Raw genomic sequence first — 25653 nt, 5'->3', positions numbered from 1 at the left:
TCTGCCTTTAACAGCTGATTCCACTGTCTGCAAAGGGTTAATCAGCCAAGCCCCCATTCCTTTCCCCCAGTAAAAAAAAAAATTGTAAATAGCATTTCTTCCTCTTTCTTCTCCCTGCTTTCTGCAGTGCACAGAGCAGGTAGTGCCATGAGAATGGGGTGAAATAAAAACTCACTACTGTGGACAGACAGACAAAGGTCCGCCCTGAGAGCCCTCAGTGCCTGCCTGGCCAGGGGGCTGCCAGAGGGGGAGGAAGAGGCAAAGGGGGGTGCGAGTGAGACGGGGAAAGAACAAGGGAGAGAGAGAAGGGAAGGAAAGAGAGGGTGGGAGAGAAAAGGAGCTACACAGGGAGGGAGAGAGGTAGGGGGAGGTTGAGAGGAGAGAGAGAAGAAGGGAGAGAACCACAGAGAGCAAGAAAGGGAAATAGAGAGGAAGGCAGCTAGGTAGGGGGAGAGAGAGAGAAGGGAGAGAGGTAGAGGGAGGTAGAGAGACGAGAGAGAAGGAGAAAAGAGGGAGAGAACCACAGAGAGTAAGAAAGGGAAATAGAGAGGAAGGCAGCTAGGTAGGGGGAGAGAGAGAGAAGGGAGAGAAGGAGAAAGAAGAAGGGAGAGAACCACAGAGAGCAAGAAAGGGAAATAGAGAGGAAGGCAGCTAGGTAGGGGGAGAGAGAGAGAAGGGAGAGAGGTAGGGGGAGGTAGAGAGAAGGAGAAAAGAGGGAGAGAACCACAGAGAGTAAGAAAGGGAAATAGAGAGGAAGGCAGCTAGGTAGGGGGAGAGAGAGAGAAGGAGAGAAGGAGAAAGAAGAAGGGAGAGAACCACAGAGAGCAAGAAAGGGAAATAGAGAGGAAGGCAGCTAGGTAGGGGGAGAGAGAGAGAAGGGAGAGAGGTAGGGGGAGGTAGAGAGAAGAGAGAGAAGGAGAAAAGAGGGAGAGAACCACAGAGAGTAAGAAAGGGAAATAGAGAGGAAGGCAGCTAGGTAGGGGGAGAGAGAGAGAAGGGAGAGTGGTAGAGGGAGGTAGAGAGAAGAGAGAGAGAGAAGGAGAAAAGAGGGAGAGAACCACAGAGAGCAAGAAAGGGAAATTGAGAGGAAGGCAGATAGGTAGGGGGGAGAGGTAGGGGAGATGAAGAGAAGAGGAGAGAGAGACAAACAGGGAAAGAGAGAAGGAGAAAGACAGAGGGAGGGAGAGAAAAGGACAGAGTAAGAAAGGTGAGGGAGAGAGACACATGAGGAAAGAGAAAGGTGGGAGAGACGGACAAACCGAGCACGGGAGATAAGGAGGGAGGGAGGGAGGGAGGGAGAGAACATGTGTGTGCTGCAGGAGCCGATGCTGGGAGGATTGTAACTCCGGCTCTTCACAGGCAAGCAGCCCCTCTCTTCTGCAAGACCGCGATGGATTTTGCAAGCCTGCCGCAGAAACACAGTAGGTGCATTGCACTAGCTCTGCTTTCTCTGATTCTGCTTTTCCCTCCCTTCCCTCTGTCTCTCGGCTCCGACAGTCGTGAAGTTGAAGCTGGCTGGCTCTGCACAGATGTCCTGCGCTAGGCAGCGGGCACTGTTATGCGCCGGGTTACTTTTTAAAGGTACTTTCTCTCTTGTTTTTTTTTACCTCTGGCTGCCTCTGTGGGCCATGGGAGCTGAGCCGGGTGAAGGCAGCCTGAAGAAATCCGATAGAAACGAGAGAGGGCGGGAGGGAGGGAGCACAGCTTCACCCTCCATGATCAGAAGAGTTTGGGTGGCCCCTGGATGCCCTGCAAACTTTGCCACAGGCAGGGTCTCGTGGTCTGAATATGAGGCTGGCTCCAGTCTGTTGAAACAAGTCACAGAGAGATCATTCTTTGGGGGGGGGGGGGGGATTTTATTTTATGAGAGTCCCCAGCGGATCGGCTGAAATGCTGGTGGTAGGACTGCAGGTGGGTCAAGCTGCCTCCCAGCCTCCGGCAGCAGTGGCACGATCAGAGCTTTTTTCCATGGATTGCGCCCCCGTGCCAGTGTTTCCAGCTCACCCCCGCTGCCTGGGCGTCCCTTGCCCGACCGGTGCCAGCTCCTGGGAGAGCTGCCGGCTCTGTGCACGCTGGCAGAGCTGTGCGCCCTCGGCTGTGCGAGGCTTAGCGGGTTTCTGACTGCGCAGAAGTCCACGCAAGCACATTTTAAAGTGTCTGAAAGGGATTTTTAAACATTTTTTTGAGTTCCAACTTGCTCTCCAGGGTTGAAAAGTGCTTTAATTCATTTTAGTTATTTAGATTTTTATATAGTTCTGGGCAGGGTAAACAAGTGTAGTGAATGAACCACATGTGGTGTATGTGTGTCTAGCAGATGAGAAAATATTTGCATTTGGTACAATTTGATTAACTGCATGTCATAAAATAATATCAAAGCAATGTACAACAATAATTTTAATAATCCCCAACCTGTTATATCTCCCACAAACCCTCAATCATCTTTCCAGCCCCAATCACCTGCCTCCCCTTTCAATCTGTGCTTCAAAACCTAAGTGCAGAGTTTATAGGAATACCAGCAATATCAATTATATTTTTTTAACATTAACAGTTAAATGTATTTGTATTTATTTTTTATTTATTTAGGCATTTTATATACGTCATTCCAAAAGAAGATCACAACAGTTTACAAAAGCAGCATTCACATTATGATTCAGCACAGCATCAAAACAAGTTAACTAGTTGGTTAAAATAGTAATTTGTTATACACAAGTTCCTTTTCAATAACCTTCACATATTAGTCAGAGTTGTCTAAATACACTTTACATCTCTCAAGAATTGTCATTTGTTCACCTTACAGTATCTATGTTTTTGATATTGTAATTTTCAGCGTATTGTTGTTTTATGCTAGAGCATCATTCAGATCCCTCCTAACTTTTGTTCTGGGAATGTGTTTAATTCAGAAGATATTGTTGAAAATCTCTTCCTAGCCAGCCAAGTCGAATGGATAAGAATGGGGATGCTACTGTGCTGAGTGTCATCATAAATCAGGATCATATAGATAGATCAGGGCTTATAACCTGAAAAACTGCAGAGCTATGCACCGAACCATAATTAACAGTGCATGTCTTTGAATCCAGAAATTTGTAAAAACATAGAAAGAAAATATATTGGGGAAATAAAAAAAGAGAAATTAAATCAGCAGTGAAAGCAGTAAATCAAAAAAGCTGGGCTGTTTGATATTTTGAGGATTCCAGCTAGGTACTGCTGCCTTAAATATTTCAGAAGTCCTTCTGCTCAGTAGCTCTCAGCATAAGGAGTGCTGATAAGCTCTGGTGCCACTTTGCTGATCATCATCTGAAACCAGTTCAATGATAGATGGACAGTTCTGTAGTATGTATAATGCGGTTTATTGCATGGGCTAGGATGCCACAACCTGGAATACCACGCAGCTGTATCCTGCTTCAGTTGGGAGAGCACTTGCAGGGGAAGTCTGGCTGAGAGGAGCTTGTCTGTGCTGTGGGTGCCCTCTCTGGTCATGGTGTCCGTTTGTCCTGTGGCTCAGCGGGCTTGGTGTGTGCAGCAGCAGCAGCACCACAGACCCACACAGCTGCCCCACAACATCTGGGACAGGCTAAGTGGGGTGGGACAGACGAGAGATTAGCATGCTCAGGAGCACCCTGGGATTTCCAGCTATGCTGACCAGATAGCTCTTGTCCCTGAGAACTCGATGCCGCAGTGAATTGGTTAAGTCTGTGAGCCTTTTTCTTGGTTTTGGCGTTAACGCAATGCCCCTATGGAGGCAGAAATCCATAATGGGATAAATCCAAGACCGGATCAGCCTTGTGACCTGGAGCTGTCGGGTCTCTGTAATTACAACAGGAGCCACAGCTGGGGGGGGGGGGGGGGGGGTTATTTCTCTGGCATAAGAGAGGAGCTGTAGCAAGAGCAAAAGAACACAGTCAGCGAGCTGCAGCGTTACATTCGTGAGTGGCGGGACCTCATTCTCCCTGACACTGGTGAAGCCCTCCTGCCGAGGTGGTGCTCCAGGCTCCCATGCGGTTCTGCTGCCGTCCTGCTCACACCTGTGGATCCATAGGCGTGCATGCGTGCCACTCGGCTATAGTTAAAGGGCCACAGTGCCCAGTGGTAATATCAGCAGGGATTGCCCTATAACCCCAGTCTCCCTCCCAGCCTTACAGTAGTGCGTGTTGCTTCCTGTGCTTGCCTCGTCCAGCCTTGCCCTCCAGCCTTCCTCGTCCAGCCTTACCCTGCCCTGTTCATCTTGTCCAGGGCTTTCGATACGTCTTCATCCACCCTTGGCCTGCCCCCCCCCCCCCCCCCCCCGGATCATGACTTCTTGCTTGGACCTGACCCCTCGTGCGAGCTGCCTGCCCCCACCTTGGCCTGTCTCTGACTCCATTAGTCTGCTGCCCGCCCTATTCTGGACTTTAGTTATCTTCACCGCCCTGGGGACCTGGCTGCCAGAACCCAAGGGCCCAAGCTGCGGGGGAGAGGCAGCTGGTACAGGTGAAGCTCCAGACTGTCCCGCTACAGGGCGCGTTCGCCAGCTGCCGGCATAAGCCTCGTGACTTCTCCCTCAAGGCTGTGTCAGCCAAGCTGCAGCACCAAGGGCTCACTCACCTTTACACTTCACGCGCTGTGGGGCCTGCAGGAGCATTGCCCGGAATAGGTTTGCCACCTGACTCCATGTCATAAAGGGACGGACTAATCCAGTCCTGGTTTTATCCCCTTGCCTGCTGGGACTTGTAGTTTTGATTTTTCTTAGGTAACTCAATGGGACAATCTGAATTACAAGTTCCTGCACGCAGCAGGGTGAAAGCAGGACGTGATCCGCCCGTTCCTTATTGTATGGAGCTGGGTGCCAGTCCTAGCCTGCAGGTGGGCACAGAGCTCCCTTCAAGCACAAGAAGGTGCTGGGGCCAGCAGGAGCTGGGAGCACAGAGCCCCAGCTGCTTCTCCCACCTTAAGAGCTGCAAACTGAAGGGAGGGAGAGCATGGGAGGGGGGGGGGTGGTGGGAATGCAGGCGAGAGGAGCCCAGGGTGCAGCTGTTTTCTAGTTATAGCACCAAGCTGCCTACTCCCCCCGCACCCCCCCTCCGGTCCATCCAGCCTGTTATTGTAATGGAGGGCACGGTGGGACCCAGTGCTTTCCAGAGGCAGAAATGAAAGAGATGAAAGCGACTACCTGCGGTCTGTGGCTCAGAGAGAGAGGGAGGTGCACGTGAACTTTCCTCAGGAGTCCCAAGCCGTCTTTATTCTCCAAAGACCGCATCTCCCGTGCTTGGCAAAGGAAGCCCTCGGCGGGCGCGCTGGCAAGTTTCACGGCGGCTGCACTCGGAGCCCCTCATTCCTTGTGTTTAAATTCATGTTCTCGTTTCCAGGTGATGGACGTTTGCACCGAGTGAATTCAGGTCCGATTCATCCCGCCGGGGCTGGGTCGCGGAGTGCGCCGTGGCTACCTGACCTGTCACCGCCGCGCGGGGAGGGTGGCTTTTCCCTTCTGATTTCCGCGTTGCGACGCGCACTTCCCCAGGCGGCGAGATACAGATTCGTGTGTCAGACGTGGCCAAGAGAGCCGCGGACGGTGATGGTGACCTGGGATATAACGCCATGCCCCCCCCCCCCCCCCCCTTTGATTTAATTCGACTTTATGGTCTCTTGGCTCAGGAAGTTTTCAAGATTAAAAAAAAAGAAGAGTCCTGATTCTGTAGCTGAAAGAGCACAGGGGTTCGTGAAAGCCTGGGATTTGCATGCGTGGCTGGTGGGGTGGACGAGTGGGGGAGAAAAAAAAAAAAGCAGGGGACAATTGAGCTCTGCAACAGGACAGGGTTAAGGAACAGACTAGATTCGGATCCAAACCTGAGCTCGAGGCGGGTTACAAATTCTGGCAAGTTGATAGGTCCCTGCCCCAGAGGGCTTACAGCCATTGTTGGCATCTGAGGCAAAGGAGGGGGGTGAAGCGCCTGACCCAAAGTCACGAGGAATGGGCAGCGGAGAACCCGGGATTTGAACCCCGGCGTCCCTGGTTCTCGGCCGCCCGCGCTGCTGCTCCGCTCCGTGAAGACATTTTACACGCAGAAACGAAGCTTAAGCTGTCACCGACAGCCTGCGCTTCTGCACCCGAACAGCAAAACTCCCAATATCCGTGAGTAAATTTCAGCTCGTCAGCCAGAGGCAGAGATTTAATATACTTAGCAGTTTACTGGATGCCCAGACGCACGGCTCCTCTTCTCGTGCAGGGCGCAGGAGGAGAAGAATAGACGCTCTTCCTCCTGTCTGTTTTTCTTTCCATGTTGCCAGCCACCAGCAGTAATAGCACATGACAATAATACAAAGCTTGTAATTGGATTTTAATTTTTAATGTTCGGAACAGATCAAGAGCCGGAGAATAATTTGTATCTTTCCTGATACTATTAGTAGAAGACGACACATTTATTAATTGGGTTCTGTTAATTAGACTGCAAAGTTCGGCATTCCACATCTCATTGAATTAGAAAGATTAGAAACAAGTGGTTATTTAAATTGGGCAATACCTAGACGGGAGTGAGCATAACTGTGCAACTAGCAGCATCACAATGCAGAATATTTTGCTTTACATTCTTTTTTTTTTCCCTCCGCTACACTGAAAAACTGTTTTAGAAATTAGACTGTATTCTTCCTAGCCTTGCCGTGTGCTAGGCAAGTTAGAAAAAGACGAGTGGCCATCCTAAGGCTCTTATTGAAACTCCACGACCCAAGAATTTTTCTGAAGAAAGATGCCCCCGTGAAATTGTTAGCTGTGCTTTGACGCAGAAGCATAGAACGTGACGGCAGGTCAGGACCTCAAGGCCCATCCCACCCCATTCCTACTACACTGCCTGGACCCCATTCCCATCCATGGCCTGGCCCTCGTTCCTTCACAACCAGGACTCCTCCGCGCTTATCTCATGCTCTCTTGAGTTCTGTCCCTGATGTTTCGGGACTGCGCTATTATCGCTTCAGATGACTCCCAGCAGCCCAAAATCCATTGCAAGATCCATTAATCAGTTATTGTTCTTTTTTTTTAAATTTTGAATTAGTTGTATTGATTTCCTATCCTTAATCATTTTGGCTGTTCAGTACATTGAGCACGGCGTTAGCTCTGTTTACAGTAGATTAGTTCATTAGACCGGTGCCCGCTCACTCCTAAAGTTGGCAGCTGGCTCCATTTTTTATCTCCTGGACAGGTTTCATTACATTGATCCGTGGATTAGTCCCAATGTCCCCCCGGGAAAGGACAAGACTAGAGCCTCGTGCATGCCACGTGGTAAAACCCAGGACTGGATCAGCCTATGTGAGAACAACCAAGTTAGATGACAACTCCCAAGAACTCCTGAGGCCTTGGGGCTTAGAACCCACGCAGCTGCACTCTCTTGAATGAAACTTCCCAAATGTTTGTCACCAAAAACCCTTCTGATGCCCTGCATCCTTGTGTTTGAATGGGACCCAACCTGAAGCTGGGGAGGTGTGTGGAAGTTCGGCCTGCTGCTACCAGTGCTCTGTTGTGCTGCTTCTGCTTTCCAGTCCTGTCTAGTACCTTTACCATGTGCTGTTTAAAAGGAAAAAGAGACGTGGTCCTCACGACACCCAAATCAGTAAAATCGCATGTGAGCTGGAAGAGTTATTTTTGAAATGCACTTCTCGTATTTGCCACGTTCAGCCATCTGTCTGATTGTGCCAGGTGATGGCTCTTGCCTAGATCATCATCCTTGGACAGTATGGGGTCTATATATCAAAGCTTAATATGCATGCAAAATTGCGTGCAGAGCACTGAACCCGTCGTATGTGTATGCCAGACCTAACTGACAGCATTCGTGTGCACCCATTAAAAATAGCCTGCCCAGCTTGTAAATGGCAAAAATGAGATGCAACACAAGAAATTAGCGCAAGGCTGTCCAGAGTGCTAAATGAGTACCTGCTCAAGGTGAGTCTTAATTGTTAGCGTGACTGCTGGACTGGCACATTAACATTTAACACTGGTGGGAAGACAGGGAGGACAAGGAAGTCTACACACAGCCCCCCCCAACATTAAGATCCCGGGGCCACCATAGCACAGCTCCCTCCTTTATCCTGAGTCACGAACAAAAGGGCCTCTGCAGCCTGATCCGCTCAACCCCCAAGCAAAGGAGCTTCAGGCCCCCGATCCAACCTTTCACCCCAGCCTATCTCCCTCCTCCTGCTGCTTACCCCTTCCACGACAGCCCCCTGCTCCTTGGCCGTCCACTTCCAAAATGGGGCCAGCGGACGTCACGCACAGCAGAGAGGGCGACACTGTTTGATTTACATAAAGGGGATTTGCATGGAACTAGTAAAGCTGAAAGTGAACAAGGAGATGGGGGGGTCACATGGGTACATGCCAGAATGGTAAAAGGAGATGAAAGAGGTCCTGGTGGCCCCACGGATGGATCTGTTCAGTTCTTCTTTGACGACGGGAGTGGTTCCAGAGGACTGATGGAGGGCAGATGTCAGGCTGCAGATAAATGAGTTTGACCTCAGTGGTGGTTAAATGAATAGAGTCAAAAGGAAAGGTTAGTGGGATATCTTGAATAGGAGATCATGTCAAATAAATGAAATCAGTTTCTTTAGCTGGATAACCCGGGAATTACATCAGGGGTACGCGCTGGATGTACAGTTACTTAGATTTCAGTGAAGGTTTGGACCCTGTTCCGCCCAGGGGCTTCCTAAATGAGCTGAGCAGCCTTGGGGTGATAAGAAGGGTTAGAGATTAGTTCAGCAGGCGAGGGAGCTCACACCAAGGACAAGTAGATTATCAGTAGTCTCATGAGTTATATTGCAGAGGGGTTAGCAAGAACAGTTCATGCATTATCAGATTACACCAAGATCCACAACTGAATGGGCAGGCCAATAGGAACAGAAGATATGGGGCATAATCTAATAAAACCCATGGAATGATCAAGAGTTTGGCAATGTAGAGTTCATGCAAAAAAAATGTAAAAGAATATGCAGAGTCCTGGTTTTGAGCCTCAGAAATCCAAGAGTCTCGTTCACGATGGGGGCGGGATACTGACGTGCGTGGAAGAGTGATCTTGGGGTGTTCATACTGGATGATCTCAAAGCTGCAAGCCAGCGTGAGAAGGCAGTGGTGAGAGCAAGAAGCATACTGGAGTGCGTGGGGGGGGGGGGGGGAAGGAGGCCATGAGCACGACACAAATGATGGGTGCGTCTTCATATGGAGCACTACATTCAATTCTGGAGTCCAGCATTGGGAGACAGAAAAGACCTAAATATGTATATGCCCAAGAAGAGAGGCGGAAGAGGGAGAGATGAGTGGTCCAGGCCTCAAGCCTTCCCCTGCTCGATTACTGTAATGCCATCTTCATGGGCCCTCCTGCCTACTCTCTGAAGACCTTGCAGTTACTTCAAAAGTTGGTGACATATCATAGGAACGAGCAGACATGAGCAGGTCGGTCTTGCCCTGATAGAAGTTTATTGGCTTCCCGTACAATATCGAATGAAGTTCAGGATAGCGGTTATGCTGCATAAATTACTGATGCCTAATTCTCCTCGGGCAAATGCATTATTGAGATTGTAAAATCCAACAAGAAGGCTTAGATCTTCCCAGCACGACCTTCTTGAAATCCCTTCGTTGAAACGTGTACGCCTTTTGGATTCACGCGAGAGAGCTTTCTCCATTGTTGCTCCTACTCTGTGAAACTCTCTCGTGGAACAGATAAGGCTTCAGGACTCTTTAAAACATTTAAAAATTGGTTAAAGACTTTTTTTTTTTTTTTTAAATCTTGCTTATTTTTAAATGATTGCAACTGAGGATTTTGGATTCCCCACACCTTGTTTGATGTTTATTTTTTTTAACAGCTTGAGCATCGCTGAGATTGCTTTGATAGTCTTCTGCTTTGTTTTAAATCTTTCTATTTTAATTATGTAGGTAACATTTTGTACATTGTCTAGTTATTTAGGCGATTCAGAAACTTTAATAAAAGATAAAGATGAGAGCTTTCAAATCCCTCAAAGGTAACATGAATGCAGAAAATACAAGCATTTCTCAGAGGAAAGGGTCACGAAATGAGGCTGAAAGGGAGAGATGTAAGGAGATGGGTGCAGCCTGCCAGTGAAGGTGGTGGGGGCAGTTACCAGGTCAAACCGAAGAAGGACGGGACAAGCACAGGGAATCCTTAGTTGTGGAAAAGGGAAGGAAATGTCATGAATCAGACAGGACAGAAAAATGGGCAGTCAAGGTGGGCTTTGTGGTCATAAGAAGTTGCCGCACTGGGTCAGACCGAGGGTCCATCAAGCTCAGCATCCTGTTTCCAAACAGTGGCCAACAGTCATGTTCTCTTTAATTCATGAAGTTAGCCAGGTTTTGGGAAATGGGAGGAGGGAGTGGTTCCTCTGGACGTTTTCAGCATAATACCCAGACCTGAGTTTTATTGGTCCCAGTCTTTCACAAGGTAATTTAATAGTTAAGTCAAAGATATGCCTGATCTGCAATACCACTAAGAACATAAGAAATTGCCATACTGGGTCAGACCAAGGGTCCATCAAGCCCAGCATCCTGTTTCCAACAGAGGCCAATCCAGGCCATAAGAACCTGGCAATTACCCAAAAACTAAGTCTATTCCATGTTACCATTGCTAATGGCAGTGGCTATTCTCTAAGTGAACTTAATAGCAGGTAATGGACTTCTCCTCCAAGAACTTATCCAATCCTTTTTTAAACCCAGCTACACTAACTGCACTAACCACATCCTCTGGTAACAATTCCAGAGTTTAATTGTGCGTTGAGTGAAAAAGAACTTTCTCCGATTAGTCTTAAATGTGCTACTTGCTAACTGATTAATAATAATAATAATAATAATAATAGCAATCACAGAGATAAATTTGGAAAATATTTGTTTCTGGCTCTCTCTGCCTGACTCAGGAGCTTGGATTTAGTCTCAAGCAGCAAAACCTTCCCTGAGCGAAACTGAAACCTCCAAGGCTGCAATCCCGGTGTGAGAGAAGGGAAGCCCTGAAATCGTGTGCAGCCTTTATTAAATTTGCAGCACCCATGTTCATATTTTGCAAGCCCCCTGTCTGTTTTGAAGCCTGCATGCGCTTAGAAGAGCAGAGCAGAGCTCCTGCCCCTGGATTCAGCAGTCGCCAAGCCCCCAGGCTTTCTCCATGTTCAGACTTTTTTTCTCCCGTGACGGCGTTTTCTCCGTGTTCCTCCCCCGATGCCGTCAGACGTTTGAATTCCTTTGTGCTGTGGGCTCCGGCAACGGGCAGGTTCCGAAGAGTTTGCTCCTTGAAACCTGCATTTTAAAAGAAAACGCTTTGAAATGTGATGGCTTCAGGCCCAGCTCCGTGAACGTCATGTTTGAGTCTTTTATATTGTGCGCTAGGTAAATGTCAAATCTGTCCATGAACTGGAATAGGCCTCTGGTTAGAGGCCTTCTGTTGACGAGCAGAGCAGCCCGTGATGAGTCAGGGAAGCCAAAACTTAAAAAAAAACCATCTCCAGCTCTTTCCATTTTACTTTTCCCATTACCAATTCAATGAGTGAAACCTAAATGGAGACAGTTCCCCTCCTAAGGAAGGCATGACTGAAATGTAGCCAGGCGGGTTTAATGTTCCCGTGTTTTCCAATCTCATTGATCTCAATTTTGCAGAACTACTCAGCCATGCACCGTACGTGATTGATTATTTGGAGATATTTGTCTTACTGGCTCTTTTGTGTTTGTTTGTTTTGTTTCATGCTGTCCAGACTACCTCAGTGAAGAGGGACAAGGGATGTTCTCCTCTGTCCCCTGGCGTTGTTTGCCTGGGTGGGATTTTTTTTTTTTTGCTCACCCATTCTGAATTTTGCAGACCCGAGTCCGTGATCACTTTGCTGGGGTCGTAACTTGCATTTGGTATTTAAAAGGTCATCGATGAATATCCCATGGAAACCCAACGTTTCCTTTTCTTTCCGCCCATCATGTTAAATGATTTGATTTTCAGTTGCTTTTCCTGGTAGGCAGGCTTAAGTGGTTGGAGCCTCGCGCCCGGAACCAGGCAATTCAGGGTTCAAATACTGTTGGTCTTGCTTGTGACCATGGGCAGGTCACTCCACCCTCCAGTGCCTCGGGTACGAAGCTAGGGCCTAAGTGGTTTTCCCGTTGACACAAAAGGAGAGAAAAGCCTTAGTAAATCAGGTCCTTAGATTGTAAACTGTCTGAGGCAGGGAAATCCCTAGAGGACCTGAATGAAACTTTCCTTGAGTTGCCAGTGAAAACGTGAGCTAAATCCAGATAAAAATTATGCTAAGGGGAATACAATCTCATGTTGCTCTGTTCCCTCCTTTAAAGAAAGTGACAGTCTGTGCCGGAATCACAAAACATCACTAAAATAAACAGGAAAGCAATGTTTGATCAGAGCCTCTAGTCAGATATTGCTTTTTATAGTGCATGAACTGTTCCAGAGCTGGAAAGCAATTAATTTTCTAATCTTGAAGGAGACTCAAGGTCAGTCCTGGCTTTTTAGCACCTCCCCACCCCCCCTAGTTCCCAGTGCATTTTGGTATCCATGGTGCTGATTTATTGACTTCCAATGGAAGAAGCAGGGGACTATCAATCTCTCAGTGCACCAGGTTGCAAGATCAGGAAGGGCAAAAGTCTCTCCCTCCAAAAACTGGGTCACCTGGCAGCTCTGGCACTTCCAGAAACTCATGAGGGCTCTTCCTACTCATGTCAGGACCTAATCAGTCGGTGCATTGTTTCATTAGTTGGGTTTCGTAAAATTTGACAATGTACATATTATATGAAATGAGAAGCCCTTTTTTTTTTTACTCATCAGTATGAATTTCGCATCTGCAGAGGTGCTTAAGCACTATAATCCCTTACAAATACTCCAGAGCAGAATCAATTAGAAAATGACAAAAATGATTATTCCAGGCCGTTAGACAATATTGCCTATACTAAATAAAACATTGTGTTCCAGTGGAGATCTTTCAGCAAGGCGACCCTTGGGTGTAAGAAAGCGGATTCAGTTTTTGCATTATCTTTTATATTTCCTCTGAATTTTAGGAGCAGATGCATGCCGTCCCTTCACGCCTTCCTTACCTTGCAGGATCGTACACACAACAGAGCCAGCCTCAGCCTGGGGTCCATCTTGATTTACCTGCTGTCAGGTTCCATGTTTCCTTGATCAACGGCACTCAAGAGAAACCGTGGTGAAGTCCATATTCTTCCATTCAAATTACATAGTTTCTTCAAAAAACATGATCTGGCCACCATCACACACTCTCCGATCGTCAACTGCTTTGACTATTGCAATTCCCAATCCCACAGTATCCTGCAGCACAGCCTCATGTGCCTCCAGCTACTCCAAAACGCAACCAAGTGAAGCCAATCCTGTAGAAGCTCCATTGGCTTCCCATTAAAAGCAGGATAACATTTAAAGTATTTTGTATTGTCCTCATGTGTTTGAACCAAACAGTGGCCCACGTATCCCAACTCCCGTCCTTATACACTACAACAAGAGAACTTCAGCTTTCTCAGAAGGCTTTCTTATCCGCCTCTTCACTAGCTAGAGCAAGGCTAGTCTGCAGAGACGTTGTGCAGTCAGTTGCTTCGCACCCAATTTATAGAGCTTTATCCCACAGGATTTATACAGGGAATCCTGCTACTCTTCCTTTTGCTAAATAAATAAATAAATAAACTATCGATAGATAGATATTATTTATTTATTGCTATAGAGAGAGAGAGTTAGATATCAAGGACTGGCTATTCGACCAAATATGCTCCTGAACTCTGTATCTTTACCCATTCTACTGCTAAGTGTTTTCTTAATACTATGAAAACAGTGCTCTCCAATTTACCACACAGCATGTATTACTGTATCTCATGGTATCCGCCCAGAACAGTAACTATTGAATGAGGAGGAATACAAATATAAATAAATAATTATCTACAATACCTTTTATAGCTGTCATTAATCCTCTGTTTGAGTTCTTCGTGCCCCTCTCCACCCAACATTAATACTGCCGTTCACATCTTTTTGTGTAATCCACCTTGTGCCTTTCCTAAGGAAAGGCGGAATATCACATGGAAATACATAAATATATAAAAGGAAATCAGGCTCAGCAGCCCCTAGGGCTTCCAGTTCTAAGCACGGTTTGATGCCGGCTCGTGCCGTGCCAGCTAGAGTCATCCAGTGACTCCATTTTGCCAGGACAGATCCAGTCCTATTACTGCATACATGGGGATATGGCCCCTGTTTCTCTTAGGGAAATCAGAGTGCATGGAGCTCTTCGGTGACCCTGCTTCTGCCAATATTGGGAGATGGCTGTCTGTGCAGCCACTTTGTAGAAAATAACATCTTGAATGAACAATGTATTCATTTCATTTTATTTCATTAATTTATTAAAATTTATTAATCGCCTAACACTTAAAAAGGCCTAGGCGATATACAAAAATACATACATATTAAAACAAAAAGCCATACAGTACAGACGACAAATATTAGTTTCACAGAAAGCAAGGCAGCAATACCAGATGTTATTAGTACATATAGTATTGTAGATAAAATGGAAGGAAGGGGTGCACTCCCTAACACACCAGAGCCCAGGTTCCCAACCCACTTCCACCACTTTGAGCAAGTTAAGCCAGCCTTGTACACAGGGATCAATGTACACTACTGTGTACATTGCATTGACAGCACTATGTAAACAACAGTTATCATTATAGCACTTACAGAATATAATTGACATAAAAATGCAGCTCTAGTGATGCAACATATTACATTTTACTTTAAAAACTTTTATTCTGCATTCATACATTGTATGTTCAAGACAGATTGCAAGAGAATGCAATAAGAAAATAAAATAATCTCAAAGAAAACAGCAGACAAAAAGACAAAGAGGCTTGCAGAATAGTCAGAACAATCTATGAGGCTTAGCACATCACTGTCTAAATTCAATTAATGCCGAGTAGCTGAAGAACTTAGGGCTGGATTTTCTAATGCCGCGCACCTCTCTGAATCCCGCGGGGATGGGGGGGGGGGCGAAGGGGGGGGTGGGCCTGCGAAAGCCGGCAACGATCACACCACTGCGGTGGCTTTCGCACCCAATGGTGCCACCGTGAAAGGTGGTGCTGTTGGGCGCACTACTGGCAGCGATAAGGAGTCTTACCTTTTCACCGCCAGCAAAGCTTCCGCTGCGTCTGCCCCGATGATGCCCCCGACTCCTCCTCTTCCGGTGCCGACTCCTCCCCTATCTAGCTATCGCACGCGAAAAGGGACTTTTCGCGTGCGATAGGAATAGAAAATGACCCCCCCTTAGTTCATAATGCCTGGAAGTCTTCTGGATACAAGACAAGCCTGGATTGTATCATGTTGCCTGTAAGGCTCTGTGACCAGTTTCTGTGCCAAATGTTTGTGCAAATAAATACCGGTAGGTCTTTAAGGCCTTCTTACATGTTCTTGGGCAAGTTACAGAGTGCAGCTTTTCTGGGAGAGAATTCCAGTACCAAGGTCTTGCCATGGAAAAGGCTCTGTCTCTTGATGGCCTGTAACTCAGTCATTAGTTTTTATAAAGATGAGATTAAGAAGGCTGAGCAAGAATTTCTTGCTAAACAATTGAGGTCTACAGATAATAGATCTAAGCGGTTATTGGATATTGTTTCCTAGTGGACAGTTTTTAGTGCCACTTCATTACCTATATCTTCTGCACTTTCAACTGAAAGTTTTGCTCATTTTTTTTTTTCAGGAAAAGATATCAAATACCTAGCAATCTTTTCCTTCCCCATCGTGTTACCATGACAAAGTCTCTTCTTTAGAATTGGGCAAGACTAATATCGGTCTACATGGAAAGCCTTCAACCCGTTTGTGATTATAAGTATGGAAAATGTGTTGGCCACTAGTAATTCTACATCCAACCTTGATCCAATGCCTTCCTTTTTGATTAAGGATTAGGAATTGGGTTTGGCTAAACCTTTAATGACCATGCTGATTATTTGTTTAGACATTGATATGATTCCACCTACTCTTAAGAGATCGTCAGTGCATCCGATGCTTAAAAAAAAAAAAGTCATTGGATATGAATGATCTAAAAAACTAATGCCCAATGCCAAATATATTAAATTTTAAATTAAAAATTAAATGAAATATTTAATGGCCCCGTTGATTTTCATATTTAATCAAGGCAAGAGTCTGACACTGAGACGACCCTGAGGACGTTTCTCTCTGGAACTAAAATATTGGTTTTGACTTGCTAGAGTTCTGGCTTGATTAGATATATATGCCTATCTTTTTATTTATCCAATGCTTGTGGATCTTATCCCTCCGCTTTTATTAGGCATTTATCTGACTTAATTCATAAGTGGTTTTCTACTGACAGGGATATTGTGTGTTTGTTGGCTCTTAGAATTTTGGCTTGGCTTGATTATGACAGAGATTTTTGATTGTACCCAGATTCTCCCAGGAAAATCAGTCAGCTTTTTCTCCTGAGCAGATCTGGGAATTAAAATCCAATACAGATCTTTGGAAAATCTGAGGTGATTTTATGGATTTCTTGAAGACACAAAGCAAATTTTGTTGCATATTTGGATTTTTTTTTTTTTTAAATTATATACCAGTTTGATGGATCTGCAAAATTTAGGGAAGTTTTGTTCTTTTGAACCAAAGGTGAACCTTTTTTTTTCCCCTTTAAATATTGAATGAAAGAGACTCCTAGCTACATCAACATTTCCATTAACTATTGAATGAAATGCCCCTGGTAACAAAGAAAGTAAAACACCCATTAGTTCGGAGATGTGCAGAAGGGCTAAAGTCAGATTTAGTACAATAATAATAATAGTAATAATCTCAGCATATCATAAAATAGATAAAAGACATTGGAAGCTTGGAAGGCCAAAAATAAAAAAGGCATTTGGTTATAAAAAAAATATTTATTACCATTACATTTTTTCTTTAGGTATCAGTATTTACTATCAGGCCGATACAGTAAAACCCGCGGGAGAGCCGGCGCTCCGAGGCAAGCGCCCGCTCTCCTGTGCGCGCGATTTAGTATGCAAATGAGGGCCCGTGGTAAAAAGAGGCGCTAGGGACACTAGTGCGTCCCTAGCGCCTTTTTTTTTGACAGGAGCGGCGGCTGTCAGCGAGTTTGACAGCCGACGCTCAATTTTACCGGCTTCGGTTCTCAAACCTGCTGACAGCCATGGGTTTGGAAAACGGACCCCGGCATAATTGAGCGTCCGTCTTCCGACCTGCGGGCCATGAGCCGATTTGAAATTTTTTTTGGGGGGGGGGTGGCCTCTGACATAATATCACTATGATATTAAGTCGGAGGGTGTACAGAAAAGCAGTTTTTTCTACTTTTCTGTACACTTCCCCAGTGCTGGCAGAAAGTAAAATGTGCGGCTTCGCTGCACATTTTGCTTTCTGGATTGCGCGGGAATAACTAATAGGGCCATCAACATGCATTTGCATATTGCGGGCGCTATTAGTTTGGGGGGGGTTGGACGCACGTTTTCGACGCGCTATTACCTGTTACTATATAAGGGGTAAAGACAGCGCGTCGAAAATGCATGTCCAAACGCGGGCTAACCGTGCACTCCACTATGATATACAAACCATAGGAGATTCCAATAGTCCACTGGAGCGCACTGTACTGTATCGGCCCGTATATTAGTGATTGCAACAATTAAAATGCAATAAACATGCTTGCTTACTGTTCTATAACAGCTTATTGATAATTAATTTGTCAATAGCTAAAATTAAATGTATAATAACTGTGTAATTAGCATTTAGCCAGTTATTGCATGTTACCAGTGAAGTCTCCAACAATTTGTTTAACAGGGCGTTAATTAATACTTAATAATACATTACTTTTTAATTGCCTTGCAATAACTCATGTGTTAAATTTCAATTAAATATTTATCTGAGGCCTAGCAAGGTAAACTGATCGACACCTAGGAAATGTCTTCAGGCATTGAGTCAAGATCCAAAGAAAGCATGGTTTCAACATTTCCAGTTATTATCTTTTTAATGATGCCCGCCACTGGGAAAATAAGCCATCTCGCCATGCAGCAGCTGTGGATCAAACCAGAAGCAGTGCAACTGGGATTGGTTCTGGAGAAACTGGATTCCTCGTAAAGTCAGCTCATAAGAGTGTAACCAAAGATTTGGTTATGGGCAAGAACATTGGTGACCACATGGATCCCTTCCAGGGAAGTCACATGTGAAGTAGAGGCTTGCTTGGTCCTGTAAGGACATTGGACCCTCAACATCTTCTGAATAATTCTCATGTTGCTTCAATAAAATGGTGCCACTCCCAGGAGTAGCCTACTTCCACTTCAGTTCAGTCATCCTCCTTTGTCTTGCTGGCTGTGGCACCTGGGGGTTTTTATCTTTGCTTTCATCATATGAGTATTAATAATTGTTATCTATTTAAAAAGATTTCTAGATTTCCTCCATGGTCTACAAAGGGAGCACCTGAGGCGGTGTACAACACAAATAATAAAAATGCAATCAATAGTCAACAGAGCAATAAATAATACAATAAAAAAAATTTAAACCATCATAAAACCAGAATGTAATAAACAATAAAAGAAAAAGACTCAGGACAAAGACAAACAACAATGATATACAAACCATAGGAGATTCCAATAGGCCTTTTGTTTGGAAAGGCTCTTTTCCAGTCATGAATGAGAACTAGAGGCCAAGTGTTTAAAAAAGACCACTGCATAAGTTAATCTTCACTCTTGCCAGTAGTTGTCCACCTTCGTAAATCAACATGGTAGTGGATGAAGAGGAGCTTTGTAACTTTTCAAACCAGTGTTGAAAAACAGTCTGCTGGTTAAGGTCCTAAACACATAACAATACCCATGAAGAAAAGAAACGAGGAAGGTGAAAAGAATGGCAGTCATGCACAGCTGTATACAAAACTTAACTGTTTCAGTTCTATCATAAAGCCTTCAACCTTTGACCCTCAGCAAAAAGGAGAATTTGTGGCAATCCTTTTTGCAGTGCCAAAATTAAAATGTAGCTCACTGCTTGCGTAGATGGCACTCCCATTGTGATACTCTGAGCCTAAGGAGTAAGTATGTGCAGGCAGGTTTGTTTTTTTTTAAATTCATTTTGTTAATTTGCTTTTCAGGATTTTGTATTCATTTTTCTGTTTTGGGGGGTTTTAATTTGGAGGGAGTTTTTTTCTAATTTTTTTTTGGGGGGGGGGGGAATAATAGTGCACACTGCAAATAATGGGGCCGATGCAATATTCGTGTGCAGGAAATGGGCGCTCGGTGTTGAGCGGCTGATTTCCTAACACACGCCCAGCCACCTCTCCTGGGCGCGCAATGCAATATTTAAATGGGGTCACGCTAAAAAGGAGGCGCTTGGGAACATTTGTGGCATCCCTAGCGCCTCCTCGGCATCAGGTGGCTGTCAAGCAGATTGAGAAAACGGACGCTCAATCTATGAATGTCCATTTTCTCCCACTACCGGCATAGAAACGCACGAGATACATGGCCTGGACCGTGGATCTTGTGTGTGTGAATTGGGCGTCAAGAATTTTTTTTTTTTCAAAAAGTTTTTTTTTAATTACATTTTTATTTGTTTCCTCCTACTTAGTACTTTTTTTTCAATGTTCCCTCGAGCATGGCATACCTCTACGCCATCCCCGGGCTTATGTAAAATTTGCTGCGTTGCAGTAGGCGCATTGGCTGCACGGGAAATTTTTTGCATTGTGGGGATTAGCTGCTAATAGCTTCATCTACATGGAATTTACATGTGACAAGCGCTATTAACTACGCGGTGATGTGGACGCGCGTTTTGAACGTGCTGATCCCCGTATTGCATCCAAAATGCGCGTCCAGTCGCATGCTAAGCCGTGTGCTGGCCGCTGTGAACGGTATTGAATCGGCCCCCAATGCTTGCTGTTTGCTAGTAGTTGCCCGCTGTTTGCCCAAAACAAAAAAAAAGCACTCAAATTTTTGTTTGAAACAAAACAAAAACTGCTCATTCATCTCGTTTTGCACTTTTGTTTCAAGCAAGTGCACATCCCTGCTAAGAAGTACCTTCAGCCCTGGAAATCTGCTTTATTTCGCCTTTTATTTTCAGCAGAATCTGGCAAAATCCCTTTTGTGAGGCGGGCTCATTAATATTCGCTGCAGTCTCCTTGTGCTTTGCCTCTACGTTTTTACTGTGTAGCGAGCTTCCCTTTGCATTTAACAAGCTTAAACTGACAACATTTAGAAACAAATTAGAAGCATTGTTGAGACTACTAAATACAATTTACAACTCTGCGCAAAGTGACTGGGGAATGTACTGAGAGGGGAGGTTTTCTGCAGAGCATGGAGGGGACACCATGCCTGATCCCGTTCAGCGATTACAAAAGTGCTCCTTGCCAGGCATTTTTAACCCAGCGCCATCACCTGCCCTACCCTGTCATCTCCAGCCGCTCTTTGTCTTATTCCTAAACCACGTTTCCTTTTTTAAATTATTTTTATCCAGGTTGCCTCAAGCTTAGCTGAGACTCTGATGGAAATACCACAAGAACAGAACCTTAGGTTCTTTGGGGCCGATGCAAAAAAAAAAAACAAAAAACCGCCGAAAGCGGGCGCTGAGAGTTCGGCATTCGCTTTCCTAACGCACGCCCCAAGCACCTCTTCTGGGGGCGCCACGTAATATTTAAATTAGGGGTCACGTTGCTAGGGTTGATTACGCGTCCCTTGGCAGCGGGCGCCCGGGAGAGGTCGGCTGTCCAGGGGTTAAGAGAATGGGCGGGCGGGATGGTGGTCCTCACGCCCTGGGGTGACGTCATCAGACGGAGCCCGGCAGGGAAAGCTTCTAGAAACCTTGACTGGCGCACTGAGCACGCCCAGGCTGCCACCGTCCACGCGGGGGTCGTCCACTTCGGTCTCTCGCTTTCCGCGGTGCTGGAGCTCTGCTCTGACCTCAAAGCTCTTCCTTTTCTTGCGATTTTTTTTTCCCGCTGCTTTCGCGTGGGGTCCCCCTTCCTTGGTTCCCCCCTCCCCCCCCCCCAGTCAGTGGGGGTGGCACGGTAAGATATTTTACCTTTTTTTTGTGGTCTGTTCTGGGCCGCCCTGCACCGTCCGCTTGTCGGCTCCAAGGCGTGGCCTCCTCCGGTTTTCGTCGATGCCCCCCCAGTGCCCTCGGACTATGTCTTCGATGCACATGAAGTCTGATTTCTTTGCCTGGGGGCATTGCATGAGGTCCGGGGTTGCCGATTTTGTCACCAGATGACTCCTAATCTTTTATTTATTTATTTATTTATTTATTTATTTATTACCTTTTGGTTCCTCCAACTTAATGTTGCCACAATATTAAGTTGGAGGATGTAGACAAAAGCCGTATTTTTCTGCTTTTCTGTACACTTTTTCAGGCTGCTCAGAATTCAGCGCCTGCCCTTATTTCTGAGCGTGAGAAGTTCGGATCGGCCGCACATTTTTTTTTTTTCAGTGTCCCAGGTGAATGACTGATAGCCTCATCATCATACATTTGCATGTAATGAGCGCTATTAGGTTTTTTTTTGGGGGGGGGGGGGTTGGATGCACATTTTCAACGAGCTAAACCTCATTCTGTATAAGGGGGGTAGTGCGTGTCGAAAACGCGCGTCCAGCTGCGGATAAAAGAGTGCGCTCGGCCGAGCGCGGCCTGAAACGCTCCGGGGGAGGGGGGGCTCGCTGTACCTTAATGCTTCTCGGCATCACCGCGTTTGTCCAGCCCCGCTCTGAAACGATCAGCATTGTGACGACAGGGCTCGTCCTCCACCCCAAAAGCTCCCCCACAACCTGCAGCCCCAGTCGGCCCCAGAAGCTGCTCCCCATTTTTTTGAGAGAGAGCCGTGGTAAGGAAGGAGGAGGAGCCTGTGACACAGGGGGGTCACCTTTAGGGGCTGCGCGAGGAGGGCGCCACCGGGGCCCTCTCCAGGCACGGGGCTCGGCGTGGTCGCTCCTTTCAGAAGACAGTCCCGGCCAGCGGCTGGGATTAGAACCCCCAGGAGGTGCCAGCTCGTCCTCTCCTCCTGGAAGTCAGGTTTCTTTTCCTGTCTATTAATAGCGTGCTCTGGCTGTCACCTGCTGCTTTCCGTAACGTGAAGCACTTCCACTGGTACACAACAACGGGATGTGCGAACACAGCCCAGGGACTCGTTTTAATCAGACGGCAGCCTTTCCTCGGAAGGATCTGAGTAAGTAAAGCACCGCCGCAGGTCACTAAACCATCGGAAACGACTTCGCCGACATTGACTTCGCTTTCTTTTTTTTTTTTTGGGGTGGGTTATTCCGGCACTTTCCTCCAGCTCCCCAGAGTTTCCGGCTCAGTCGGGACCAGGGCTGGAATCCGGCATCGCTCCTTTCTAGCCCGGTGGCTGTGCCGACGCTCCGTGGCCCAGGGGGCCGCACCCCAGGGCTCCTTCCAGAACCCCCACATCTGGGCCACTGGGTGTCCCCCCACTGCACAGTGACCCGGGACTCCCTCAGGGAGCTGTGAGTGCCACCTCCGCGGCATCCCGAGCTCCGGAGGGGCTGGCCCACGGGGCGTCTCGCTTCTTGAGCTTCTGAGGTCGTAAGACGAGGCAAATCCTGGGAGAGAAGCGGCGCCGTGCAGAGTCGGGCGGAGGATCACAGCGAGCACAGGGCCCGAGCAGCTAATAGGAAGGGCGGGTAAACGGTAAAAAGTGACACCGCTGCGTCCACACGAGGAAACCTGCCAAGCGAAGGAGAAGATGGAAAGACCCTGTCGGCCCTGAAGGGCTTCCTTTCCTACCCCCCCTGCCGTTAGACACAGAGTGCGGAAAGAGCCTCAGTGAATCGGGCCCCCGAGCACAGTTGTTGGGTTTTTCGGAAACCACTGGGGAGCGCAGACTTCAGCCCTGGTTCGCCACCTCTATTCACTGCCACTCGATCGCATTTGAGGTTAAGTTTTTTTTTTAAATTGCGTTAACGGTGCGACATCTGTGCATCGGCGCCCGCTGGTGGATATCGGTGAGTTCCTGCACGGCGCTGCCGGTCCCGAGCCATCTGTGGAAGACGTTCACCTGCCTTGCTGGATTTATTTTGGCAAAAAATGATTGGAAAGGGTGGGCAGTAACCCCTTTCCCCCCTGCACTCCCTCAGTTCCATGTCAGGAACAGGCTGTGGGGTTTCAGGAAGAAAAGCAGTAAGGGTTGTGCTCCTGGACTGTGGGATGACGCTTTACCGTCACTAATGCCAGTCCCTATCACCTTTGTAAAACAAAGAAAAACTGATCATTCACCTGTCCTTGGTGTTTATTTTTGCTTGCCCTTCCCCTGCTCCAATTTGCCTGATTCTGACTGATAGTCCTAGCAGAGCCCTAGCACCAAGCAAAGGGCGGCACCAAGACCCCATTTTATCTGCCAGACAGGGACGGCCTTCATCACTTAACCCTCCGAGCCCATGGCTTCCAATCACAAGAAAGCGATTCCTGTCCCTGGGAGTGAGTAACAGGAGTGGGATTTGCCAGGTACGTGCGACCTGGACTGGCCACTGTCGGAGACAGGATGCTGGGCTGGACGGATCTTGATCTGACCCGGCCTGCCTGTCGGATTCCAGCTCTGCAAAGCACCACGGGGAGCGAGGCCAGTTAGCCAGTAAGTCCGTTCCACCGTCCCGGCGTGCTGCGTGGAATAAGCTCCGCGTTCTGCCAATACAAAGGCGACCGGCGTTCAGCTCTAACTTCCTGTCACCGCTGCTTCAGAAATTCTTGGGGATTTTTTTTTGTTTTTGTTTTGTTTTTGTAAGGAAAGCGGGAAGGCACCCCAGGGCAGAATTTTGCAGTGCATATACAGTAATAATCTCTTTTTTTTTCCCAGGCAGCTGACAGCACTCGGATCTGATCCAGTGCCGCACTGGCACAGCTGGCACTCTGAGGATATTCAGGAGCTGCCTCGGTGCCTTATTGCTTTCCGCTTTCACAAAGCTGAGACCTGGGTTCAGAATGCTCTGCAGACTCGAGTGACCCGGCTTGTGTGACCCAGCAGCGCGAGAAAGACGGTTACCTTCCTGGGCTGCCACCTCAGACACACAATCTCTCATCCAGTCCTGGCTTTGCCTCATTGCATGCATGGCAGTGTGGGTCTTATATCTTTTATTTTTTAATTGCTTTTTTTTTTTTGGCTTGGCATTTTTCTTCTGCTGCTTTTGAGCTGCCAGCTCAGGTGTAACCAGCTCCCGTTGGGCTACAGGGCTACGGGCCTTCATTCAGTGACCGTCAAAGACTGCAGCTCCCTGTGGAGGCAGCTTAAGCATGCATCCTAGGCCAGTAGGTGTCGCCGCTGAGTGATGAACGAGGCTCCCTCCCCTGCCTTTTGCAGCATCTCCAGACTCGGCTGATCCGGAACACAGAAGACCTAACCCAGGTCCTCCGTGTGCTGGACAAGCGGCCCTGCCACCGAGCAGGCCCAAGCCTGATTTCGTTCAGGGAATTCAGAACCGCAGCTCCGTTCTCATGGCGCGGGATCGGCTTCTTCGGATCGATCCGGCTGTGCGCCGTTCTTCGGTCTCTCCATTACCCCACCTCGCCTCGCAAGCCGGTGGACGATTGCTGCACCGTGCTTGGTTGATGTCTTGCTCTTGTAGGGCCCAGCGCTGGCACCACCGTGTCCACCATAAAGCTTTAAAATCAAATAACAATAATAATATTAAAAAATATCCAGTGGCATTTTTCCATTATTAAGACCCGCCTCCCCTCCCCCTCCCCCTCAGGCTGTGCTTTATGCCACAAACCACGATACCTCATGAATACTTATAAGTCACTGCGCGTCGGTCCTTGCCTTCCAGGGTTCTGATTGCATTTAACGGGGGAAAAAAGGAAATCTATTTTCATCCACTTTCAGACATCGTCCGTACGCCCGCCGCCTTCTTCTTCATCCTGGCTTAGAAGAGCAGATTCCTAGAAGGTGGTTTGCCAGCTTCAACGTGTCAAACACAACGTGGTTATGAGAGCAGGGGGCGTTCTGTCTCTGCTTGTGGTCTGTCTGTCCGCATCTACCAGCGGGTGTCTTCAGAGCTATAAAGTAGAGGAATCTGCGGCAGAGTTATGATGATTTCTAGGTAACATGGGCTTTTGCTTCAGGGAATCTTCTTTGACCCTTCCCTTTCCTCGCTGCCACCACCACCACGACCGTGGCTCAGGGCAATAATCCCAGCACTCCAGACCCTTTGGTCTCCAGGTCAGTGGTTTAAATTCCGGCCGAGGTGGCCCGTGCGATATGAGGTGGTCTCAGCCCGTAAAAGGCACCATAGTAGATTTTATTTATTTATTTATTTTACGTCATCACGGCTCCTGGCAGATGCTTTACAAAGTCTGTGAGTTCTGTGGCGTCCCCTTGCGACAAGGATACAATGAGAGAGGTCGCCACCAACCCTCTTATGTTTTAAACAGGCGTTTGCGCTGTAGGCGTAGCCGCCAACTTTTCAAAAAGGATTGCGCTTAATTCAACACAGATTTTAGCCCTCCCTGGACACAGAGGTTCCCAGCGGCCACTGCACCCACAGAGCTGGCATCTAGGGTGGGGTGAGAATGACTTCCATGCTGGAGACCTTAAGGGCACACAGCCTCTGGATGGATCAAGCTCTTAAGACAAAATCCACTTAGGGTATTTTTTTTTTTTTTTTTTTGCATTCTGTGTCTAGGCAAGGAGGAAGAGGTCCTTAGTGATTGCATCCCTGAAGGTTTTAATGTTGCTTTGTAAAAG

The 25653-nt window shown here is 47.2% G+C and overlaps 1 protein-coding gene across 8 annotated transcripts in view; it reads left to right on the top strand.

The window, feature by feature from the left end:
• PLCH2 (phospholipase C eta 2) overlaps positions 1-25653 on the top strand; it is a 340028-nt gene that overhangs the window by 61027 nt on the left and 253348 nt on the right. The window contains exon 1 of one of the 8 annotated variants that reach the window (XM_029579071.1): positions 22037-22125. The exons of the other annotated variants lie outside the window; for them this stretch is intronic. Within the exon in view, the coding sequence (XP_029434931.1) occupies positions 22062-22125 (64 nt within the window). The 5' untranslated portion in view covers positions 22037-22061. Of the gene's footprint in view, positions 1-22036; positions 22126-25653 lie in introns of those variants that run through there. 8 annotated transcript variants of the gene reach the window in all.

Source organism: Rhinatrema bivittatum, chromosome 15, assembly GCF_901001135.1.
Source record: "Rhinatrema bivittatum chromosome 15, aRhiBiv1.1, whole genome shotgun sequence".
Taxonomy (NCBI): Eukaryota; Metazoa; Chordata; class Amphibia; order Gymnophiona; family Rhinatrematidae; genus Rhinatrema; species Rhinatrema bivittatum.
This window is presented reverse-complemented; position numbering and strand designations above follow the sequence as displayed.